This window comes from Epinephelus fuscoguttatus, linkage group LG21, assembly GCF_011397635.1.
Source record: "Epinephelus fuscoguttatus linkage group LG21, E.fuscoguttatus.final_Chr_v1".
Taxonomy (NCBI): Eukaryota; Metazoa; Chordata; class Actinopteri; order Perciformes; family Serranidae; genus Epinephelus; species Epinephelus fuscoguttatus.
In genome coordinates this window covers 11190942-11214693 of record NC_064772.1, presented here as the reverse complement: position 1 = coordinate 11214693, position 23752 = coordinate 11190942, and the positions used below count along the sequence as shown (strand labels likewise).

The following is a 23752-nucleotide window of genomic DNA, read 5'->3' as shown; positions in this document are numbered from 1 at the left end:
GTAATGACTACTTAAGGTATGTATCATATAGTGAATGCAAATATCTTTGTAAAAGGGATGACTCACTGTTAAACATATGAAGTGCGATTAAAAAAAGCAAGCCAACAATAGACACACCCGACACAACCACATCTCTACAGACTTCACACTTGCCTACACATGCACTTAGCTGTTTTCCTTGTGAACTTTGGTGGGTGTGTGTAGGTGCTGCTTATGGGATTCGGCACGAACCTTCTCTCCAGTTGCTACTTGTAGCACGACATACATTGTGGTGGCACTATTTTGGGGAAGAATATAGAAGTGGTCATGTTGCCATGTTGGGTTGGGCTCAAGTTTATACAGGCTGTGAAAATGTATGCATTATGTAGGTGCTGAAGATAATTTAGTCCATACTATTGTTCTTTCTACTAACAGAAGTGGTGATAGACTTGCATTTCCTACAAATGGTGCATCAATTTGTGTTTCTCTGTTTGACTTATAAGGCTCTGTATTGACTGAGTTGCATCAGTGAACCCACCATTATAAGTAATACATATCGTCACTGTCAGGCAGAAGCCTCGTATGTTCAAAACTTCAAAACTTTTCAGGAAATATCTAGATATATTTATATACAGTCACTGGCCACTTTATTAGGTACACCTTGCTAAGACTGGGTTGGACCCCTTTTGCCTTCAGAGCTGCCTTAACTCTTCATGGCATAGATTCAACAAGGTGCTGGAAACATTCCTCAGAGATTTTGGTCCATATTAACATGATAGCATCACACTGTTGCTGCAGATTTGTCGGCTGCACGTCCATGATGCGAATCTCCTGTTCCACCACATCCCAAAGGTGCTCTATTGGAATGAGGTCTGGTGACTGTGGAGGCCATTGGAGTACAGTGAACTCATTGTCATGTTCAAGAAACCAGTTTGAGATGATTTGAGCTTTGTGACATGGTGCGTTATCCTGCTGGAAGTAGCCATCAGAAGATGGGTACACTGTGGTCATAAAGGGATGGATGTGGTCAGCAACAATGCTCAGGTAGGCTGTGGTGTTTAAACCATGCTCAGTTGGTACTAAGGGGCCCAAAGTGTGCCAAGAAAATATCCCCCACACACAAGGCAGGTGGTTGATACAAGGCAGGATGGATCCATGCTTTCATGTTGTTAAGACCAAATTCTGACCCTACCATCTGAATGTTGCAGCAGAAATCCAGACTCATCAGACCAGGCAACGTTTTTCCAATCTTCTATTGTCTAATTTTGGTGAGCCTGTGTGAACTGTAGCCTCAAAGTTTGATGTGTTATTCATTCAGCGATGGTCTTCTGCATACCTTGGTTGTAACCAGTGGTTATTTGAGTTACTGCTGCCTTTCTATCATCTTGAACCAGTCCAGCCATTCTCCTCTGAACTCTGGCATCAACAAGGCATTTTCACCCAGAGAACTGCTGCTCACGGGATATTTTCTCTTTTTTGGACCATCCTCTGTAAACCCTAGAGATGGCTGTGTGTGAAAATCCCAGTAGATTAGCAGTTTCTGAAATACTCAGACCAGCCCGTCTGGCACCAACAACCATGCCGCGTTCAAAGTCACTTAAATCACCTTTCTTGAACATTGTGTCTTTACAGTTGGTATTGTGTCTTTATATATGCTCATTATATTACTAATATTTTACCAAAATCAAGCTGGTCTTAAGTTTAAGTTTGTGACCAGAGAATGTCGAGATTGAGATTTTATCAGTCATTGATTAGAACCGCTGCATCTGAGGCAGTAAGTGCACTGCATTACATGATCAACTTACAGGTTACAAAGTTTATTGTCGCTATGTGTGCGCTCAGTTTTCCCTGTTGTTGAAAACATTTAGTCAAAATCTCTCTCTCTGATTATCAGACCTAGCTATCACACCCCTCAATCCCCCTGCCTCACTCCCTGTCACAAGGAGACTATTCATGGGAGGGGAGAGGAAAACATCAGTGCTGGGTCTAACCTGTGTTCTTTATTTGGCCTTTATTTAGTTAGATTCTTAATTTAGAAATCACACAAAATCCCTTTGTCACTGAATATGGCACCACAGATGGAGGCGGAGTGGAGCAATGAAGTTTTGCTGACAGTCTGAGGATCCCATGAAGTTAAGAGATTTAGTCACAAGCTCTTTTTAAGACTTTGTATTGGTTAAATATTTGTAAAACCCACAGGCATACATGAGGAGTGATCCACTGAATGCATTTATGGATAAAAAATAAAATTGTCAAACACAAAGATTAGAGCCCCCCCCCCCGACAGTGACAATACGTAATGTCCTGAGATCAACAACCAAAAACCAATTAAAAACAGACAGGTCAGAAATTGAACTCTTTTCATTGCCATTAAGGAACATGGCTGTTACAGAGTTCAAATCAAGTAGAGAGATAATTTCAATTAATACTTTGGGCAATAAGATTGACTCATTTGGGGACAATTACATCAGCGATTAAGGATAATGACTTGTCATGAGAATAAAAATAATATATCTGCGTATGCTATGTATGAATCAGTTCAAGTGAGTATGGTGCATATCCATAATGACAAGCACTCACTATACCCTTATTTCCATTATGAGACATATTAAGGTGAAGTTGTTGCACATCACTTTTTGTTGAATGACGCTATTTTCAAAGTGTAAACTGACTGCTGAATCAGTGTACTGCTGAGGCTAACTTACAGTATAGCCCAGGCTAAAAAGATTAGCATCTGCTCACAAACAGTTAACCACCAACATACTGACAAAGTTCTCTGGATGGAGACTGCACTTTTAAAATTACAGTGGCATGCATGCCATCATGTAGACTATAATTACACTGTATTATACTAATTATGAAAAATAATAACTTTAATAACATTTGATTATTTGGTTTAAAGGGGCTTACCCATCCAAAAGAAGAAGAAGTCACATATCAAACCAAACCATCTGTACCAAACACAACAGGACAAATACATGTGCCATTACACGTCTGTGAATTATTACAGGACGGCTTTGAATATTGATTAATGGCTCAGTGTTGTTCAAACACTAATATCATTTTGTGTAGAAATAATAGGCCTTTCATGCAGAATCACAAACAGCAGATCAAGAGACAAATGTAACAACCTCCTTTAAAAAGCAGCCTCTGCATTCAATAAGGATTAGTGTGACTCGGTAAGGCTTAGCTTAAGAAAACATGCCCAGCAGTGGCTACAGATAACAGTTAGTGATCGGGCTGCTTGCACAAGAACAATATATTTGCTTACTGCATTGGTTCCAGCCTATTCACACAGTCACAGTATGGTATGTTTGTTCCATAAGGTTGTGTTTTGTGTTTCTGACTTAATTATGGGTTGGCATGTATGTTTCTGCAGTTAACAGTCAAAAGTGGACTGCAGAGTAGTTATTATGTATACCTCCGTTACGCAGGAACAAATTGGTTCACAGCTCCAATGTGGTACCAACGGCTGCCTTGGCCTTACTGCACATGGAGTAACTGGTAAAATGTGTGAATTTTGCATGAATAACAAGAAACATTTCAATCCCTCCAATGTGAGATTGTAACAATTTTCAGTTGTTTGTTGAGCAAGTTTTGACAAAACTAGCATGAGACAAGCTGCTCTGCCCTCCCTGCACAAATCATGCAGTTTCAGCAGATAATGGGTGTTTGGGAATCTACAAGTATAACAGCCATTGCAAGTGAAGTGTGAATGACATAAAAGCTAATTAAACGTCCCACATATCAATGGCTCGACAGCACTTCTTTCAACTCAGCTGATTAACTGTAATATTATAAGGTCTTCTGCGTGCACACTGGAAGAAGATGCCTTCAGAAATCAATTGATCTATTTAAGTGTGTGGGTTATTTAGAGATCATAGCGTCCGCTTAATTGCCTTTTTAGAAGCAAATGTCATCCCAATGTGACAGATGATGAGATCAAAGAGGCATTCAATTTTTAGTCATTGTAAAGCAGACATAGTCAAGTTGAATATACTTAAAGGGCTTTTAACCAAACAGGTTTGTCACAAAGTGCCTCCCCGGAGCAGCTGAGCAGACGCATCCCTCTTGTTTTCCAGCTTTAATGGCGCCTAATACGCTGTAGCAGTCTGACCTGCATTTATTGTAGCACATCCAGCACTTCGACTGCATCAACACATCCGCCAGACAGCTCTAAGGAGCCTTGACTTCATCTCCGCAAACACAGATCACAACTCAACGGCAAGACAAAGGCCTTGATCTAAATCTAAGACTAAATCTGTCTTTTTTATTTAGCTAAAAACTGACACTCACTGTGCTGATCTGACTTTGTTAAACGGAGCCAGAGCTGTTACAGGTCTCCCTAGGAAGAGCACCAATTGTAACAAGATAATAGCTTTTAACAAATCAGATATGATTGCAAGTATGGAAAATAGCTTCTTAAAAAAAGCCATAATACTTTAGTTAATGGGTTCCTTTTAGAAATCCTGATTGTTAAATTAACTGAAATGAGTGAGGAATCAATTGCAGATATCATCCGTTATTTAACTAAAAAAAGCAGTCATTAAACATATCTGAGTCTCTCAAACTAAATCCTTTTTTTTTTCTTTCTGCAAAAACTGTGCACAGAGCCGCAAAAAGACCCAAAAAGACCCAAGTTTCATGAGGATCCTTTGTGAGCAAACTGTAAGTGAGGAGGAAAGGAGGTCATGAGAGAGTTAGTCGTGTGAGTGACTGAGAGGGATTTTCGTCAGTTGCACAACAACAGAGGGAGGTATTAGGCGCTGGCAAAGAGAAGCTACCAACTGTTGGTCTGCTACAACAGCAATGAAAGAAGCTGCTTCGAGTGTGAAGAGCTTACTTTAATTATCAGACACAGGAGTCAACAGTATGGTACGTTGTGCCTCTCCCTCACCCGGATATTGTGAACACAGCAAATAACTCCTAATACACAGTGGCAGTAGAACGCTATGTGACTTTGACACCTCTTTTGAGTTCGAGTGCAAATGCACGCTCCGAGTGACTGGAGATGACTGAAGCAGCATGAATTCCGGGTGCGGCGGCTTAACATTAAGAGGGAGGTTGGTGTTTTGAAAATGCGAATAAGGAAGGGTGTCTGCCTCTGCAAACCCATCAAGTTGCGCTTAGAGTTTACATCCAACTCTGTGAAAACATGAATGCTTAACGCACATCTTCCACCCAGCAGCACAGAAGATCTAAACAATCAACACAGTGTCAAGGTGGACACCCAAGATTGGTGTCACGAATTCACTATCTGACCAAATGTCTCTCCTTCTGTTTCTGAGATATGATGCTGAGGTAATGACCAGAAAAGTGTTTTTGCAGAACACAATGATGTCACAGTGAAGTTGTCTTTTGACTTTTTAGATTTACAATATCGTCACTTCATCATTATATCCTATTAGACATTTGTGTGACATTTCATCATAATTAAAGTATGAATCCTTGAGTTTTGGCCAAAAACATGTTTCGTGAGGTTACAGTGACCTTGACCTTTAACCACCAAATTCTAATTAGCTCACCCTTGAGTCTAAGCGGATGTTTGTGCCAAATTTGAGGAAATTCCCTCAAGGGCTTATTGAGATATCATATCCACGGGAATGAGACAGATGCATGGTCAGGGTGACCTTGACCTTCGACCACCATAATGAGATCAGTGCTTTCTCGAGTCCAATTGTGGCTAATTTGAAAAATTCCCTCTGGGTGTTTTTCAGATATCGTGTTCACGAGAATGAAACAGATGAGGTCACAGTGAGTATGAGCTTTGACCTTTGACCAGAAAAATCTCAGTTCATCGCTGAATCCAAGTGGGCGTTTGTGCCTAATTTTAAGGAATTCTCTCAAGGCCTTCCTGAAATATCACATCATAAGAACAGGACAGACAACTGGGAAAGAAAATGCCTCAAGCCATGGCTGTTGCTGGCACAAAGGCACAAAAATTGAAACAAGTGGCATAATTTACTCCAGGTGGACAAGGAATTATGATATAAATGAGTATGAAGCAAATTACACAGCAGAACAAATAAGAAAGGTAGTGAGAAGGTAATCTGGGTGCTAAACACTGTAATCCAATGGTTTGTCATATGAGTTTTTGGCCTGAAAATGGCACTTGCCTTTACTGATAAGCCAACCCAGAAGGAATATGTGTGTTTGATAGTGTGCAACTTTAAAGGCAGTTCTTGAAACAAGAACCACTTTCCTTGTCTAAAAGCTAGCTTAAAGAGTGCACTTGATCAAGGCATTTAACTGCTCCAGTGCAGCTCCTCTGTGGTCAACAGAACAAGTTGGAGGCTTTGCTAGGTTGCTGCCTCCCTTTCATCTGGTCAACTAACCATTCAGGTTGTTGCTCTAAATCAGAACATGCTCTGTAAGAAATTTTCTTGTTAAAGAACGGAAGCTGTGTAAGGAAACAGAAGGCATAAATTGGGAGTATCTCAGTATCTGTTAGTTACGTGACCTATTTATTCCTATTCCTATTTAGGAATCATTTCTATGTCCTTCGTAAAGTTCCCTTTTCTTTCAAGTTCTCTCTGACAAATGATTCAAATATGAATAATTTCTTATTTCCATGTCATGACACATAATCGGCCCATCCCACGTGGGATTATATCACAGATATAGTTAGAGAAAAACAAGATCCTGTGGGATGGTGTGCAGCAGGAGCTAAATCCAAATTGAAAGGCACCATTACTCAAAACAGTATGAACTAAAAAACTGCTATCAATCCTTCAAGAAAGAAGTCTTTCCTTCCTGAATGCTTTGGGAATATTTTGCTACAGATGGCTCTGTTGTGATAAATCTAACAACTTTTGAGAGAATCACTTTGCAAGAGTGGGGAATATTTTTAAATGTCTGGTATTTAGGTTAGAAATCTAGTGTTTTAGGAGTTTAATTTGCCCTATGCACTCAAAATAGACCCGTCCCAACTTGTCACAGTGTTTAAGCTGCTTTTCCTCTTGCTCCACAGGGGTACCTATTTGTCCTGGAGGATCTCAGCAGGAGCAATTACTTCCAACAAACACCCGTCAGGATTACAAGGTTGGTAATTTATTATATTAAAACATAATATCAATACAGATGAAGCGTCCCTCTTGGACATTTTGGCTACCCTTATGTCTCAACATATCATTGCTGTCCAGTGGAACAAATGCATATTCCTTAAACTTGCAAACCTTAAAAGATTCTAACAAAAATATAATGCTACTTCTGTAAGCAGAAAGACCACAGAAATTTACAGCCTTTATAAAACGTGGGCCAAACCTAACAAAATCTGAGCGCTCACATAGTTATAATGAACTTTGTAACCTCTAAGTTGATGATAACACAATGCAGTGCACTTACTGCCTTTCTAATCAGTGACAGACAAAATGAGCATCTTGACATTTACTGATCATAAACCTTGGAACTGCATTTGAGCTTTATTTTGCATGTATATTAATAATATAATGACACATAAAAGTATCTGACAATACAAACTTTGACAATGCACTGTTCTAATAATTCAAAGAACAAGATTTTTCTTCTCCTGAAAAGCCGATACTGTACAGTTGTTTTAATATTTGTGGCCATGGCTGACATTTTTTACATTTTACTGTTCACAACTACATGAAATGCCTCATATCAACCTACCATACAGAATGCAGAGCAGGAAGCAATAGTAGCAAAGAATGACTGTACCACTGTGGCCAGCTTGTTGTTGGTTAACAAGTGATTTTTCAGTATTAGCTTCTATTAGCTTTCGCTCAAGTTCACACTGTGATTCGCTCACACAACATATGGCAAAACAGCAAGAGATGTTTTGCAGGCAATAGCGGAGGTGTGTATCTCAGAAATACCCCAGAGAAATAAAGTGACAAAAATAAGAAACATATTTAACACATATTTTTGTCAACATATACAACATAGTCACACCTAAAATGAGATGCCAAAATAACAGTCCTTAAATAGTTGGGATAGAAATTCTGTCATCACAGCTCCAGCTTTTATACCAAGCCCAGACACTTTCAGTGTGGCATTTTCAATTTTCAAGTAGGTAAATATGTTTGGACCCCGGGGAATGAGAGCTTTTGCAGAAGATGGCAATTCATATAATTAAAAGAAAAATGATTAATAATCAAGCAAATATTTAGTCATCTCCCTAAACAAATACCATCACTTCCACTTCTTGGGAGTGTTCAGCAGCTGTCCTCAGAGCCAATTAATGAGTAAAAAAGAAGCAAACTACTGCTGAATAAACTTGTTTGCAAAATGATAATGTATTGTCCTTTGGGAGATATGGGTCTGTGGATCTGTGTTGCAGTCAATCTTTGCTTTGTTTGATTGATCTGCCCCTCAGGAGTGGAGGTGGGCAGGAGGTGAGGGATGTCTCTAAGTGCCACTTACATGAATGCAGCAAACCATGCCTCTGTAACTCAATGTAGCTGAAGTAGGCAAGGGGAGGCTTGTGGTGGGAAGCAACTGGACCAAGGGCTAAACAGACTTATCTCCTATTATCACATTGATTTTTTTGATCTCTCTCGCGCTCCCTTCCTTTCCGTTTTCGTGCCTCTGTGTGGCTCAGAGACTCATCCGGAGTGCTGTGAACTCCTCCTCTCAGTGGGCAACTGTGAGATCTTCTGGCTGAGAGCTTTTAAAAGCCCTGTGATTGCAGACCAACCCGGCGCGAGGTATTCACCTGGGACTGAGACGGTTGCCATAGTAACACCCACTGTTGGCCCTGCGCTGGCACAAAATAATGCACGCAGGAGGGGGAAAGAGGGAGCGCCAGAGCGGGTAATCCATTTGACAACACAATGCGCAAACAAGCCAAAACCTCTATGACTCTTGTGTTTCCTGAGACCCGACTCAGAGTAGATCCCGGTGGCATTTGGATCTCCAGATGTCTACCGCACCCAGTTGACAGAGCACATACTTACATTGCACCTCCAAGGTATGAGGAAATCAGTACGGCTTATTGGATCTTGCTATGTGAGCAATGAGACTGGAGCCCTGCCCTGAAGGCAGAGTGCAAAACTCATAAGAAATGCAAACAAACATATTGATCACTTTAATTACCTTCATTGTCCTTCAGTGTGAAGTTAGGATTAACTGGTAGCTGGCTCGGCAAAGCAAAGGAGAACCGCTGTCCATTGGCAAAGTCATCCTTATCCACTGCTGTGACAGTCTGGATCACCTGTTGTCCAGAAGATGCAGGGTAAATTACTTTCCAAAGACAACATGTTTAATTAGCCACTGCACCGATTACAATCATTTTTCACTCTAATTGCATGCAGGACAAGGAGCTGATTCAGTTTGTGATGCATGTCTCATGATTTGTTGATCCTAATTGGTCAGAGTCAGAGTTCCTCTGACCTACAGCCAACTGGTCTTGTAACATTTTCTCCTATACCTGTATGCTGCCTGAAAAAGGAATTGCTGGTTTGCAACGCTATGATTTTAGCAAATTTGGCTGGCGCCGGGAGGGAGCTGGCATCTCACAATGACAGGGCTGCTCTTAGGGCAACCTCACTGCCACTTTTGTCAGCTTGTTACCCTTAATTGGTAAAAGACACAGTGAGAACGGGGAGAGAGCCGGCCTTGAGAGAAAAACGACCTGATAGCCCCTGTCACCAAGGGGAGTTCTTATCTTCAATGTGAGATTTGGGGTGCTGTTGTGCTCCTGGTGTACTTGCACAAGCCTCCGTCCTTAACTGAGCCGTACAGTATTAGGATGTATTTTTTTGTGTGCCTGAGTTTACTTATGTGGATGTCATGGTTGACAGGGTGCCACTGGTGGGAGATTTTGGCTGGGAAGAGCAGGGTTCTCGTTTCTCGTGTTAATAGCTCCAAAGTTAAGTTGTAATGATTTTGTGAAAAAGCAGCTAACTGCCACTTGATTACTCTTAAAAATCACGATAATGGGATGTCTGAAAACCAGAGGAAGCAATACAATTGGCTGTTAGCTTGTAAATACCTGCCTGAGGAAAGAGGACTCCTTGGTTAGTTTCTGAGTGGGTGGAAAGTTGTTCTCCATAATGCCATTCATGGTTTAGAGCATCATGACAGTCTAATGTGTCCCTGCTCTCATTTGAATTCCTTCAGAACTCTGTGAGCTTGTCTAAATAAAGGTCTGGCTAAGAGTACTTCAGTGTATATCTAATACAGTCATTAAGGTCCCAAATTGTTGAGCAGCACAGTGCTCCAATTATTGAGTTGACACAATTACTGTTACTGTCTCACTGTTAGCACATCTCATTTTTTCTACCACTACACTATCCAGATCCAAAAATTAGACCCTTAATCAGTTCACTTTGTTATTTATTAGTCGACACATAGTAGCACCTGCTCTTGTTAATGCCATTTGCAAATCTTGAACCTTGATTTCCGATTTGAGAATTGTCCCTGCCAACTTTGGCTTAAATCAAAATGATTGTGAACAATAACACCCCTACCAGTAACATAAGGTTACAATTTTACTCCTTGTATCACTGAAGCTATATTTATGAGGAAATCTGTTTTCCATAAGGGGTGATGATGTGTGATATTTTTTTTTTATAAGAGCTTCTGAGTGTATGTTATTGTACCTTACAGTTATCACAAGGCCACCAACTAGAGGCAAAGATAAGATGTGTTAAAATTGTCATCAGGTGTGTGACATCATTTTAATAAATGGATAGGTCAGTTTTTACTGCTGTAATATTGTTATAGTTGCCTTCAGCACTGATTTACAGGCCTGGTTGGTATTTAAAATATGGCAGTTTTTAAAATTATGAAGATTTTTTTTTTTTTTTCATGATAACCAATTCTCTGTAAAACGCGGCTGACATACGCGGTTTCAAAATCAGCCCAGTTGCCAGAAGAAAATTGACATGGTATATTTTTGCAAGCCACAAATATGTTACATTTGTATGCTTCTTACATATTGAATTGATTGCAGTAACGTCTTTACACTACTTGTATTGCTCTTATTTATTTTCATTTTGTGTTATCGCTTTTATTCTATACTTACCCTTTTGCACTGTGTGCGTCGTGGGTCAGTTCAGAGTGAAACGTTGTTTCTATTCTCTATATGCCTGTAAATAACTGTAAATTGACAATAAAGCCTCTTGAATCTTAAATATCAACGTTGGGGTGGTGAATGGTGTGTCACCTAGGCGAGACACCCAAGAAGCTGAAGAAAACCAACAATAACAAAACCGGTTGTTTTTTAGCAACCAGGGATAGTGTCCTGAAAAGCAATTGTTTTTTACTGAGACATCAACGACTTCTCCAGCCAAGATTGTGCCACCATAACTGCTTGTTTTTTTAAGCCCCAAAATGATCTTTTCTAACCATAACCATGTGTTGTTGTGCTTAAAGCTACCCACACATTAACTACAATGATGTTAAAACACAAAGTTTCAACATATCCACTATGTGTACTAATGTAATGTGTCAGCGGTTTGCAGAAAAGTACAATGCCAACATTTTTTTGGGTTGTATTTTATTTGCATCAAAAATGTTTTGAGAATATTTGCAAAACTCAAATTCATCTCGGTTCATTTTTAGCACAAGGTGCAGTATTTTCAATATTAAATTTTGAAGTAATCCAAAAGCATTCAGATTAGACTGTCTTCTTTTACTAATTATAAAAATAAAGATGTAACTGACTAAATTTAAAAGTAATCTGATTCAACTATGCCAGAGATTTAACTCTTAATGAGAACTTGGTGTCCTGTTACAATTTTGATGGACAACTGTCAGTCAATCAGAAATGAATGTCTGTGGTATGAAAATTGAAATGCAAACAGATTCTAAAGCATTAATGAGCAGCTCTATTATTTCACATATGTTGTCATTTGTGGTGGAGTGCTACTGTCTCATTCAAAACATTATTATTCTTCCCACTTAATCCCCTGGGCCAAGAGCCCTGAGGCTGTAATGCAACCTTAATTCAAATTTAATGCAAACCTTAATTCAAACTTTTCTTCCACTCGCTTGAAACTATTAAAAATGTATTTAGTTGTGTCTTCCCGGTCTTTACTCCATCATCCTTTGCTGAACCGCCCTTTCAGCCATTTCCATGCTGCTGATTGCTCTATATCTCAAAAACCTTCTTAATTCGAATGAATCAAAGACTACTGAGAGCAAATTGGAATGAGCTTCGATTTAGAGCTGTCATGGTTTGCTGCTGAGATACTCATTTTGAATGAGGGATGATTAAGCAGCTCTCTCCAATGCCTTTACAGTTTCTTACCACTCAGCTCTCAGTGAGCAACCCAAACTGCTGAGGGAAACAATAGTTCAGTGCAGAATGCATGCAGTCAGGGAGGCGACTGGAGATAATGCACAACTCTGAACACATTCTGTGTGTCAGTGGCGTAGAAAGATTTGAATATGTGAGGCGATAGAGGGAGAAAAATAGAACAGAGATAGGTGTTGCAGATTTTTCTAGGTGAATCCTAGACGCTCACCTGTCCCGGCCTTGAGCTCTCACACACAATGACCTCCTCGTCTGTAGCTATTTCTGGTGGATTGTCGTTCACATCCAGCACCTGGACGGTAACAGGAACATGGCTGAGGAGGCTGGGGTTGTCTGCGGCAGAGAGAGAACGAGTGACAAAGAAGATGAAAGTCAAATGTAAGCTTTAATAACAAAGTAGAGTGTCAACACTGTAATGTTAAACTAGGACACACTGTGCTCGTCTTGTTAGACTGCTTATGGGTTTTGTCTCAGGCTTTGCAGCTATAAAAGCACTAAGGGATGCAACGTTGCAGAGGGCAATTTTGTATATTAAAGCACATCTGATCGTCTTCGTGCAGCATTTTCTTGTCCCAGCAGGTGTGCTTGGCTGTGATGCATTATTTGCCCCTTGCGCTGAATGAGAAACTCTCGTAGCATGTTAATCACATGCCTTACCTCCTCTCATTTTAATATCAAGTGTTGGCCACCTATGCCACTGAAATACATGGAAATAATTTGAAATACATGATTTAACACTTAGAGGGTGACTTAGATAATCATTTTTTTTGTGTTTTTAACTTTGGAGAAACAGTAAGACCTTTTTTGTTTAACCAGGCACAGACTTGACATTGCTATCGCCAAACCCACCAGACTGTGTCTTAATAAACAGTTATTTTATTATCATCAAGCACACATCATTTGTCAAGTCAACAGAAACAAAATAAAAGTCACGGAAGCTGTCTCGGTTTGTCTCTCCATGCTTCCAACTATCGCCACCTCTGGTTTTGTTAAAATACACCCTTAATTCATCCGGTTAGATGTAAAAATGTGCTGACACTATCTATGCTAAAATTACTATTTATTTAAATGGAGTCTGGTAAGGTTGGTAATGGCAGTTTCGAGGCCGTTTCTGGGTAATCACAAAGGACCTTCCTCTTTACAGAAAGGTACATCTCTGTAGAGATCCTTTCTGTGAGTTGCCAGACACTCAGAGGAACAATCTGAGCCTGTCTGAGCCTATGAAACAACAACAATACTGAGCAAAGATCTTATTTATTCTCTCGGGAACTGCCCACTGGTCCAACAGCCCATTGGTCCGACATTCCATTGTTCCGACCATATTAAACCCATTGTTCCGAAGTCCCGTTGTTCCAAAATCATCATGATGCCCTGTGGTTAAGGTCTGGTTAGGTTTAGGCACAAAGGGTTAGAAAAAGATCATGGTGTGGGTTAAAATGAAAAATAAAGTGACAAACACATAAGCCGTGAGCCTGCTTCACCTCAAGCCTTTCCCAGCTGAACCAGAGCCGGTCGCGGCGCATCATCAAGGCAGAAATACGCCCGCCGGGAGCCGTTCAGCACCGCGGACCGTCAGACTAATGGGATGTCGGACCAATGAGCTGTCGGACCAATGACATGGACCCATTCTCTCAATATTGGGAGGTTAAAGGGCCAGTGTGTAAAATGGGTTGAAAACAGTGACATCAGTTGCCAAATTCTAGAATGCAGGGCTCACTCGCTCACCCCTCCCGTCGGGTAAATGATGGTGGCCTCGTAGGGACAAAAAGCCTTGCGCACGAGTTTTTCAGGAGTAGGTCTATCTAGCGACAAGGTGAATGTTTATTTAGAAATCTAAACCATGTTACGATATTGTAATGAATCCCTCATGAGCAGGAGACCAGAGGAGCGTTCGGGAAAAAGGCCAGTTTATTTGAGGACTCCAGAAACTCCGGTAACACTCCAGGGGGTAAAAGACTCTGTCCCAAACTCTGACTCTTCTAGCGTAACAGACACACTTCATACACACATTCTCGTTTATCATACCGAGTGAGGACCCCCCTCCCCTCTCTGCTCCACCAACCTCCAGCCCGCACACTGACTGACAGCGTAGCCGGTAAACAGAGCTCAGCTGTTTATTTAGCCTAGCAATATCTCCGGACTATAGTAGCTGCAATGGACGACTTTGAACGGGATTTTGAAGAGTTTCTTGTAGCGGACACAGACACAGAGCCATACCTGTTTGAGCCGGAGTACACAGATGAGGAACTCCATGTGTTTGATGCTGAGCGGGTGAGAAGAGAGGCTGAATGCACAGAATGGGATTCGGTGCTACTGCTACCATCGTTGGGGAGATATATCATCAGGAGGAAAAGCGCTGCAGAGAGTGCATCACAAGGAGTGAAGTTGCGTCTTCTTTTCCTCGCAGATGACGTTGTGGTAAGTGTGGTCCATTCGCAATCTTTATAACTACAAAAACTTTTCACTACTCTCTATTGATGAACTACTAACACTCTCTGCTGTTTCCTCCTCCTTCCTTCCGCTGTCTTCGTTGGTTTATTTAAACACGCGAAACGCGTTCTCTGGCTGGCTGGATTGTCCGCTCGGACTGCCTTACATACATGGCGGCACAAGATGGCAACCCCTCTAAAGCAAGGCCCTTGATATATATATATATATATATGTATATATATATATATATATATATATATATATATACATATACAGTACAGGCCAAAAGTTTGGACACACCTTCTCATTCAATGCGTTTTCTTTATTTTCATGACTATTTACATTGTAGATTCTCACTGAAGGCATCAAAACTATGAATGAACACATGTGGAGTTATGTACTTAACAAAAAAAGGTGAAATAACTGAAAACATGTTGTATATTCTAGTTTCTTCAAAATAGCCACCCTTTGCTCTGATTACTGCTTTGCACACTCTTGGCATTCTCTCCATGAGCTTCAAGAGGTAGTCACCTGAAATGGTTTTCCAACAGTCTTGAAGGAGTTCCCAGAGGTGTTTAGCACTTGTTGGCCCCTTTGCCTTCACTCTGCGGTCCAGCTCACCCCAAACCATCTGGATTGGGTTCAGGTCCGGTGACTGTGGAGGCCAGGTCATCTGCCGCAGCACTCCATCACTCTCCTTCTTGGTCAAATAGCCCTTACACAGCCTGGAGGTGTGTTTGGGGTCATTGTCCTGTTGAAAAATAAATGATCGTCCAACTAAACGCAAACCGGATGGGATGGCATGTCGCTGCAGGATGCTGTGGTAGCCATGCTGGTTCAGTGTGCCTTCAATTTTGAATAAATCCCCAACAGTGTCACCAGCAAAACACCCCCACACCATCACACCTCCTCCTCCATGCTTCACAGTGGGAACCAGGCATGTGGAATCCATCCGTTCACCTTTTCTGCGTCTCACAAAGACACGGCGGTTGGAACCAAAGATCTCAAATTTGGAGTCATCAGACCAAAGCACAGATTTCCACTGGTCTAATGTCCAGTCCTTGTGTTTCTTGGCCCAAACAAATCTCTTCTGCTTGTTGCCTCTCCTTAGCAGTGGTTTCCTAGCAGCTATTTGACCATGAAGGCCTGATTCGCGCAGTCTCCTCTTAACAGTTGTTCTAGAGATGGGTCTGCTGCTAGAACTCTGTGTGGCATTCATCTGGTCTCTGATCTGAGCTGCTGTTAACTTGCGATTTCTGAGGCTGGTGACTCGGATGAACTTATCCTCAGAAGCAGAGGGGACTCTTGGTCTTCCTTTCCTGGGTCGGTCCTCACGTGTGCCAGTTTCGTTGTAGCGCTTGACGGTTTTTGCGACTCCACTTGGAGACACATTTAAAGTTTTTGCAATTTTCCGGACTGACTGACCTTCATTTCTTAAAGTAATGATGGCCACTCGTTTTTCTTTAGTTAGCTGATTGGTTCTTGCCATAATATGAATTTTAACAGTTGTCCAATAGGGCTGTCGGCTGTGTATTAACCTGACTTGTTCACAACACAACTGATGGTCCCAACCCCATTGATAAAGCAAGAAATTCCACTAATTAACCCTGATAAGGCACACCTGTGAAGTGGAAACCATTTCAGGTGACTACCTCTTGAAGCTCATCAAGAGAATGCCAAGAGTGTGCAAAGCAGTAATCAGAGCAAAGGGTGGCTATTTTGAAGAAACTAGAGTATAAAACATGTTTTCAGTTATTTCACCTTTTTTTGTTAAGTACATAACTCCACATGTGCTCATTCATAGTTTTGATGCCTTCAGTGAGAATCTACAATGTAAATAGTCATGAAAATAAAGAAAACGCATTGAATGAGAAGGTGTGTCCAAACTTTTGGCCTGTACTGTGTATATATATATATATATGTAAAAGCATAATTATAAGGCTACGAAAACCAAACGAATTTTATTTTATAGCGATTATACACTTGTATAAACATATTAATGGGTAGCATATTCAGATTCAGATTCAGATTGACAATAAACCATGCCAAATATTACACACTGGCCCTTTAAGCTAGTTTTTTTTCCTCAGAATACATAGCCTAAAAACACTTGGAGTGGTAAAAGTTTCCCGTGATTGTTCTCTCGTTGCGGAAATAACACTGAAGTGCACTAGAGCAAGGCATTCAACCTTCTCCCATATTTGCCAACCCTTCCAATTTTCCCAGGTGAATCCTGTTTTTTATTTCCCTCTCCTAGTCACCTCCCAGGGTCACAATTCTCCCATATTTCTCCCAATTTATGACAAAATGTAACACTATGTTTTCCATTTTGCTTTCATATCCTGTTTCTGGCACTGAACAAAATGTGTAAGCAAAGCCTAAGGACCCTAAATACCATTGTTTCCACCTTAAAGAAGAAGTCCGGTATTTTGCACTTTGAGCCCCATTTCTCAGTTGTTTATGATGAAACAGAGTGGTGAAGACCAAAAAAGTGACGACTGCTCATTTTTGGAGAATTTGGCTTTCCCCTGCCTGACTTAACACTGCTGCCTATGACCATGTGTCAACCTGTCCTAAAACCACCTAAATGTTCGTTTGCAAAGCCATGAAACTCACCGAGTGGTCAGTGGTGTTCGTTGATGTTCTGACATGAAAATCGCAGCAAACTGTGGTTTCCGTGATGATTTATTTGACATTTTGTCTACCCCACTGGTTTTCTATAGAAGCCTCATTGTCCGTACGTAGTAGCTGCTGCATCTTAGTCTCTAGCGTATATCTCTAATACATTCATTAAGGTCTAAATACCAAATTGTTGAGCAGGACTGTGCTTTAATAACTGAGTTGACACAATGCCTTCCCTTGCTGTTAGCACATCTCAGTTTTTTCTAACATCACACTCTCCGGATCCAAAAACCAGACTCTTAATCAGTTCATTTTGGCACATATTAGCCCCTGCTCTTGTCAACAGCATCTGCAAATCTTGAGCCTTGACTTTGAACCTTGTGCAAATTTCAGATGTCTTGGTAAGGCTTTGCTTTCCGTATGGGAACTTCTAAAGGTTTCTGTTAAATGGAGTCATGAGGTGCAGTGAAATAAATGACTGGATAAAAACTGATGAGTATGAGTTATGCTAGAGATTAATGCAAGTTCACACCAGAATTCCAGAGAATTCTGTATTCCTTCCTGAGAATTAAAAGTGAAATTAAAAGAATTAAACACAAAATTGCTGTTGCAGTGTACTTATTATTTTGTTTTCTTCATTCTTTAGAAGTCACCAGCATGCAGGTAACAAAGTCTCTGAAACTTAACTTTTTCAGATGAGGACCCCCAGAGCCCACACTTTTGTTCAGAAATCCACCTTATTTTTGATTTCTTGAGGGTCAAGAGCACATTTATAGAGCACATTCTATACGACACGTGTGAACTCAATGTGCTTAAGATACATTACACATGACAAACGTAAAATATCATATAAGATAACTAAGTATTACATTTATAATAACCAGGGGAACTGCCCATTGGTCCGACAGCCCATTGGTCCGACCATATTAAACCCATTGTTCCGAAGTCCCGTTGTTTTCCGAAATCATCATGATGCCATGTGGTTAAGGTCTGGTTAGGTTTAGGCACAAAAACCACTTGGTTAGGGTTAGGAAAAGATCATGGTGTGGGTTACAATGAAAAAGAAATTGGTAAACACATAAGCCGTAAGCCTGCTTCGCCTCAAGCCTTTCCCAGCTGCCCCAGAGCCGGTCACGGTGCACCATCAAGGTAGAAATACGCCCGCCGGGAGCCGTTCAGCACCATGGACCGTTGGACTAATAGGATGTCGGACCAGTGACATGGACACATAACCAGCAGGACATGATAAAACAAAGAAAACAGTAGGGTACTATTATTATCATTATTCTTAAAAAGGGGAGATAATAACAATAATAATACTAATTCCTAAAATAAATAAAATATACTTTAAAACCTAACTAAAAGCTTGCGATACATTTTAATTTGCTAAAAGAGAACAGTTGCAGCACACCATAGTTCAATTAGAGTTAGATTCAGTTAGATTCAGTGATCTAAGAGATCTCTCTCATGTGTAATCTGTGAGCATGTCAGCGACATAGGAAGGAGCTAAACCATCAAAACATTTAAAACAGTAAGGAGTATTTCAAAATCAATTCTTTGTTTTATTGGGAACCAGTCAAGAGAATATAAAATAGGAGTTAAGTGGTCAGACCTTTTTGTTTTTGTTGAAACTCTGGGTGGCAAGTATGCCCTCAAGCCATGAGGTACTTCAGTCCCCAGGAGAGGAAGACTGGTTTCGCTGGGTAGCTTCCAGGTGTGAGTTTCTTTTACAGTAATACAGTACAGAGTGTGTAGCCTTACAATGCAGAAAAATAGCATGCCTGCTCAGCAAAAACTTCCTTGGATAGGAGAAAGTCACGCAGGTGCGACAGTCTATTAAATTAACATTTCAAGATTTTTATTTACTGTGGGCATAAAGGTTTCCATGCATTAGTAATGTTTGACATTACACCTACTGTATCATAAGAAAGCTGTTTGGGCTTTAAGATGCTGCAGCAATCTGTGCAGGGTGCTTAGTGTCCATGACACTCTGTGTCCTTGGTCATTCTGAGTGGTCAGAATTTATCATTCTGCCTTTTGACAGTGTCTTGGCATGTAACTGTATCCTTGAATACCAAGGAGAGGTGAGGAGATAAAGAAACATTAGCATGCAGCACCTCTGTCGGTCGGCGAGAGATTTGCCTAATTGTGATTACAAATTACCCAAGTTACCTGATAGCAATTCCTGAAGTTAGCGGGGCCTGCATTGATTTAATTAATTTTCAATGTAGGAAAGGACATTGAAACAATTGGGACTAATTTGATTTTGTAGTCAATTATAAGAAAAATACACTCTAACATATCTGAATACATTCTAATCAATATGCAAATGATCTCCTTCCTCCTTGTTTTCTACAGACTTGAATTGTTAATTTCACTATTAACTCATCTGGTATTGGGCTGTGTTTAAATACTGTAAGTGATTGTGATATTGCTGTTAATAATGCTATTAAAATATCTTGCTGCTCTGAAAAATTGGGTGGATATAGGGATTAAACAGCGCAATGAAGTGCACCATTGTGCCCAGGGATGGATATTTAAGAATTTCCTGTAATAATGTGAATATCTGAAGTGAGATATTTTCACAGCATAACCCAAATAAATAAAGCTCTGCACCCAGACTCTGGAACTCTCTGCCCCCCATATCCGTCAGATTGACTCCATTGGACAATTTAAATCACAGCTTAAAACCCATCTGTTCAGACTTGCCTATCCGGTTTAATTTTCTGTCATGTATTTTATCTATTTTTAACGTTGTATTATTGGTATTTTTGTATGTCTTTTTTGTAAGGTGTCCTTAGGTGCTCAGAAAGGCGCCAACAAATAAAATTTATTATTATTATTAAAGTATATTACTCTCTAAGACAAACAAAGTCATTCTGTGACAAAGACATGAGCCTTGCTGGTCTTTAGTCAAGAGAATAAGCAGAATACAAGCACTCATTTGGACTGGGCTGTGTACAGTCTCTATACTGTGATCCTGAAATACAATTTAGGAGACTCGTTAGAGTTAGAGGAATGATCAAAGAGAAAGTAGTGACACTGAACTGGTTAGCTGAATAGCTGCAGGCGACAGCTGCTTATTGCAGTTTTTGTGAACCCTTACAGCTCTTGTTGTGCATTTTTTTTTTCTCCTAAAGTGTGTTTCTTAGAACTGTGGAGTGATTGTTAGGCTAAGACTGAGAGCACAGCTGCGGTGGATGTGTGTCCGTTAACGTGCATCCCGGTGAAGTGTCTTTGATCAAAACACTGAAGTGAATATCAGAAGAGAATCTGTTCAGCGCCCAAATGGTGCTGCTACTTTTATTCTGTAGGTAAAGGGAGAGTGTGCGGCGCAGATTCATATAGTCGTCTCTTTTTATGGAACGTTCCTTTTGTTGCTATTGATTTTGACTCCAATTTTACACGCTATGATTTTGAACCTGGACTGCTCTCTGACTATATGATCCCCTCAGGGTGTCTCGTTATCTTGTGAGAGAGGGAAAAAAGCAGCCTGTGGATAGAACTATAGTACCTATCATTATTATTTTTCTTTTAATTTCTATTCTTTCAATCATGCCGCTGTGGCACGAGGCTCACCCATGATTTCAATGCAATTCTGGTAACGATTTATAATGTCTCTCATTAGCTCTGGGCTAAACAAGATGAGTGTGGAGAGAAAGAGCAATCTCCTTTAACCGTCTCTCTCAGGCAACTGGATAATAGTATTTCATGTGTTTACTACAGTCCCTGAAGGTGTCCAACACAGGAGAAATGTACCCTGGGTGTTTTAAATATTCATATGTCCGAGGGTATATGCACAGTATACTGTAAATAGGTGTGAACCTCCATGTCTGCTTGTTTTCTAAGATAAAGTGCCTGTAAATGTGGTGAAATTGTGGGTCTATTATTACAATAAAATTGGTTTTTCATATTAGCACTGAGACTCTCCAAGTCTCTAGACTTTCATGAACTTTCCAAGATGAACATTAAATCATAATCTGTTTGTACAATAGGGAGTACAAATCATGTCAACATGGCAAAGAATTCAGAACTCAAGGAAACTTTCATCTGCTTGCTCATGAACACTCACATAAGAACAAACAGTCGCAGCAGGTGCATTACGTTTACTCGCCCACTTGTAAACATTCTGTTTATGGAAAGCAACCTGGGTACCTACCAACCTCCGAGGCCATCACAGTGATGTTGTGCCAAGCCATGTCTTCTCGATCCAGAGGCTGTGTCGTCCGTATAAGTCCACTGCTTTCGTCGATTCTGAAGTACCGTACGCCCTCCTCTTTGCTGTCCAAGAAGTACCTATTGAGGGAAGATAAATATGATCTCATATATGCACAGCAAAAAATGCAGTGATGGAAAAAAGGGTGGTTAGTAATGTGTGACAACTAATGCACATGAGTAAGAAAAGCCTTTTTCTTCTTCTTTTACCTTTATCTTTTACTCAAGTATATTTTTGAGCCAGTAATCTACTTTCCCTCTGCTACATCTGCTATTTATACCTTCCTTAAAACCAGTCTACTCAAAATGCAGGCAAGGAGCATCTCTACTCCAGATGCCAAATTGTTTGCTGCCTGGAAGAAAAATAAGCACAACCTGTCTTTGGACCACGATGTGATGATGATGATGGAGCAAAATCAAAAACAAAAGGCAGCAGCTTTCAGCGACAATACCTGACCACATCTGGCCACACTTTTTCTAAAAATATCTAGAAAAGACAACAATTACAGGATGAAGTGCTTGCTGTGCCTCCTGAAAAAACACTGAGATCTCTGCGAAAGTTGCACATACTGTAGGTGAAAATTTAGTGAGCTAGCTTTTTTAGCAAGGTCACTTAATTTGTCCACCCTGGGACAGAGGGTAGGGTAAGGCAGAGAAGGAGAGTGGGAGATTGTTAGTATCTTAATTATGTAGGCTATCCATCTGTATTTGATTAGCTTTCTTGATCTACTTCATAAAGGAAAAAATATCAACAAGTGCTGTATTTTTACTGACTTTACACTGGCCTGTACAACCTAAAAATTATTGATCACTACATTTTGACTTGTTTAAGACCTGCTTCACACCTACTGAGATACGCCCCAAAAATACAGGGTGTGGAATTTTCCTAATGCAACTATAAGCATAATTTAGTTCAACCCTCCCTGCTTAGTAGAAATTACCTTTCAACTCACTTCTGTTAGTAGTAAGCAGTCTCCAAGCTCAACCCAAGATAGTTGTCTTGCATGTTAGCACTAAAGAAAGGTTACTAAAGGCACCCATTATCTTTCTGGTATACAGGAAAACATGCTCTGGATTGTTTGTAATTCTCTAAACCAATCATGATCATCTTGGGCAGTGCTACACAGCAAACATGTCTATGCAGGCCATTGTGGATAGTAAATGGGTTTAAACATGGGCCCTATATGGGATTGTACACAGATTCCATATTGGCGTCATGCCAATTGCCCACAAGTGGGGTTTACCCAGGTGGCCGACAGTTAGGTGCCCATTTTGGGCCCATATCCATTTGATACCCAGGTAGCCCTAGTGTAACCAGCGTGAGGCCCACTTGGGTAAACCCACTCGTGGGTTATTGGCTTTAAGACATATGGAACCCATGGACAATCCCATATAGGGCCGATTTTTTCAGCCCATTTGCTACCCACATGGGCCCTACATACAAATGTTGGCTGGAATAGGCCAGGATACAGTCATGGTGCCCTCAAAAAATGGTAGCATGCAGATAGCAGAAGGGGATTAGAATGCGGACTGAAATAGCCAGCCAATGGCAGGCTTACACCAACAGTCTCATGCACTGTTAGTACATTTTCCTATGAAGAGTAATTAACCAGTATCTAGTCCGTATTCCATGCATAACTTGACCGAAGTAAAAAATGGAAGTGGTGTTAAATAGTCTAGTTAGGAGACTGGTTTGGGCAGTGGATGGGTCACAAAACACAAAACTTTGCCCAAGGAGACTGGTGTTCAGAACTGTGTGAAGTCTGAGTGAATCTGAGTCATTTTAAGATCCTTACCCTATTTCTTTTCCTAAACCTTTCTTAACCACAGTAACTTGACTTGCCTAAACTTCACTTATGTAAGTTAATGTTAATTATGTAATATTTAGGAAGTTATGGGGTGCTAATTCGTGGGATATCCTACGAACAATTTTATGCCGATGACAGTGAAACTAAACCTGAGATAGGGTTTCTTTTTTCCATCACTGGAAAGTTTCTTTAAAACCACAGAACATATTCTACAACTGTTTTCACAGACTAAAAAAATCACTGCTCATTATAAGTAAACTCACCATTGTTTCAAACTAGTGCCAAATAAGCCAAATAGTACTAAGTAAATGCCTCAAAAACACTTTGCAGGTACTTGATGCGTTTTATGCCCTGGCTGTGGTTCAACACACCTATTGAGGCGTTAGAAAACACTTATCGACTTACTTTTGTTTTTTATCATATTTGGCAACAAAATGTATCAAACCTACATTAATGATAAGAGATGCAGTCAACC

At 40.4% G+C, this 23752-nt stretch overlaps 1 protein-coding gene across 2 annotated transcripts in view; it reads right to left on the bottom strand.

Moving 5' to 3' along the window:
* LOC125882065 (cadherin-18) overlaps positions 1 to 23752 on the bottom strand; it is a 134273-nt gene that overhangs the window by 15285 nt on the left and 95236 nt on the right. For both annotated transcript variants that reach the window (XM_049565702.1, XM_049565703.1), the window contains exons 8-10: positions 21414 to 21550; positions 12414 to 12535; positions 9037 to 9154 (exon numbers count right to left, since the gene is read on the bottom strand). In XM_049565702.1, coding sequence (XP_049421659.1) covers positions 9037 to 9154; positions 12414 to 12535; positions 21414 to 21550 — 377 coding nt within the window. The remainder of the gene's footprint in view (positions 1 to 9036; positions 9155 to 12413; positions 12536 to 21413; positions 21551 to 23752) is intronic.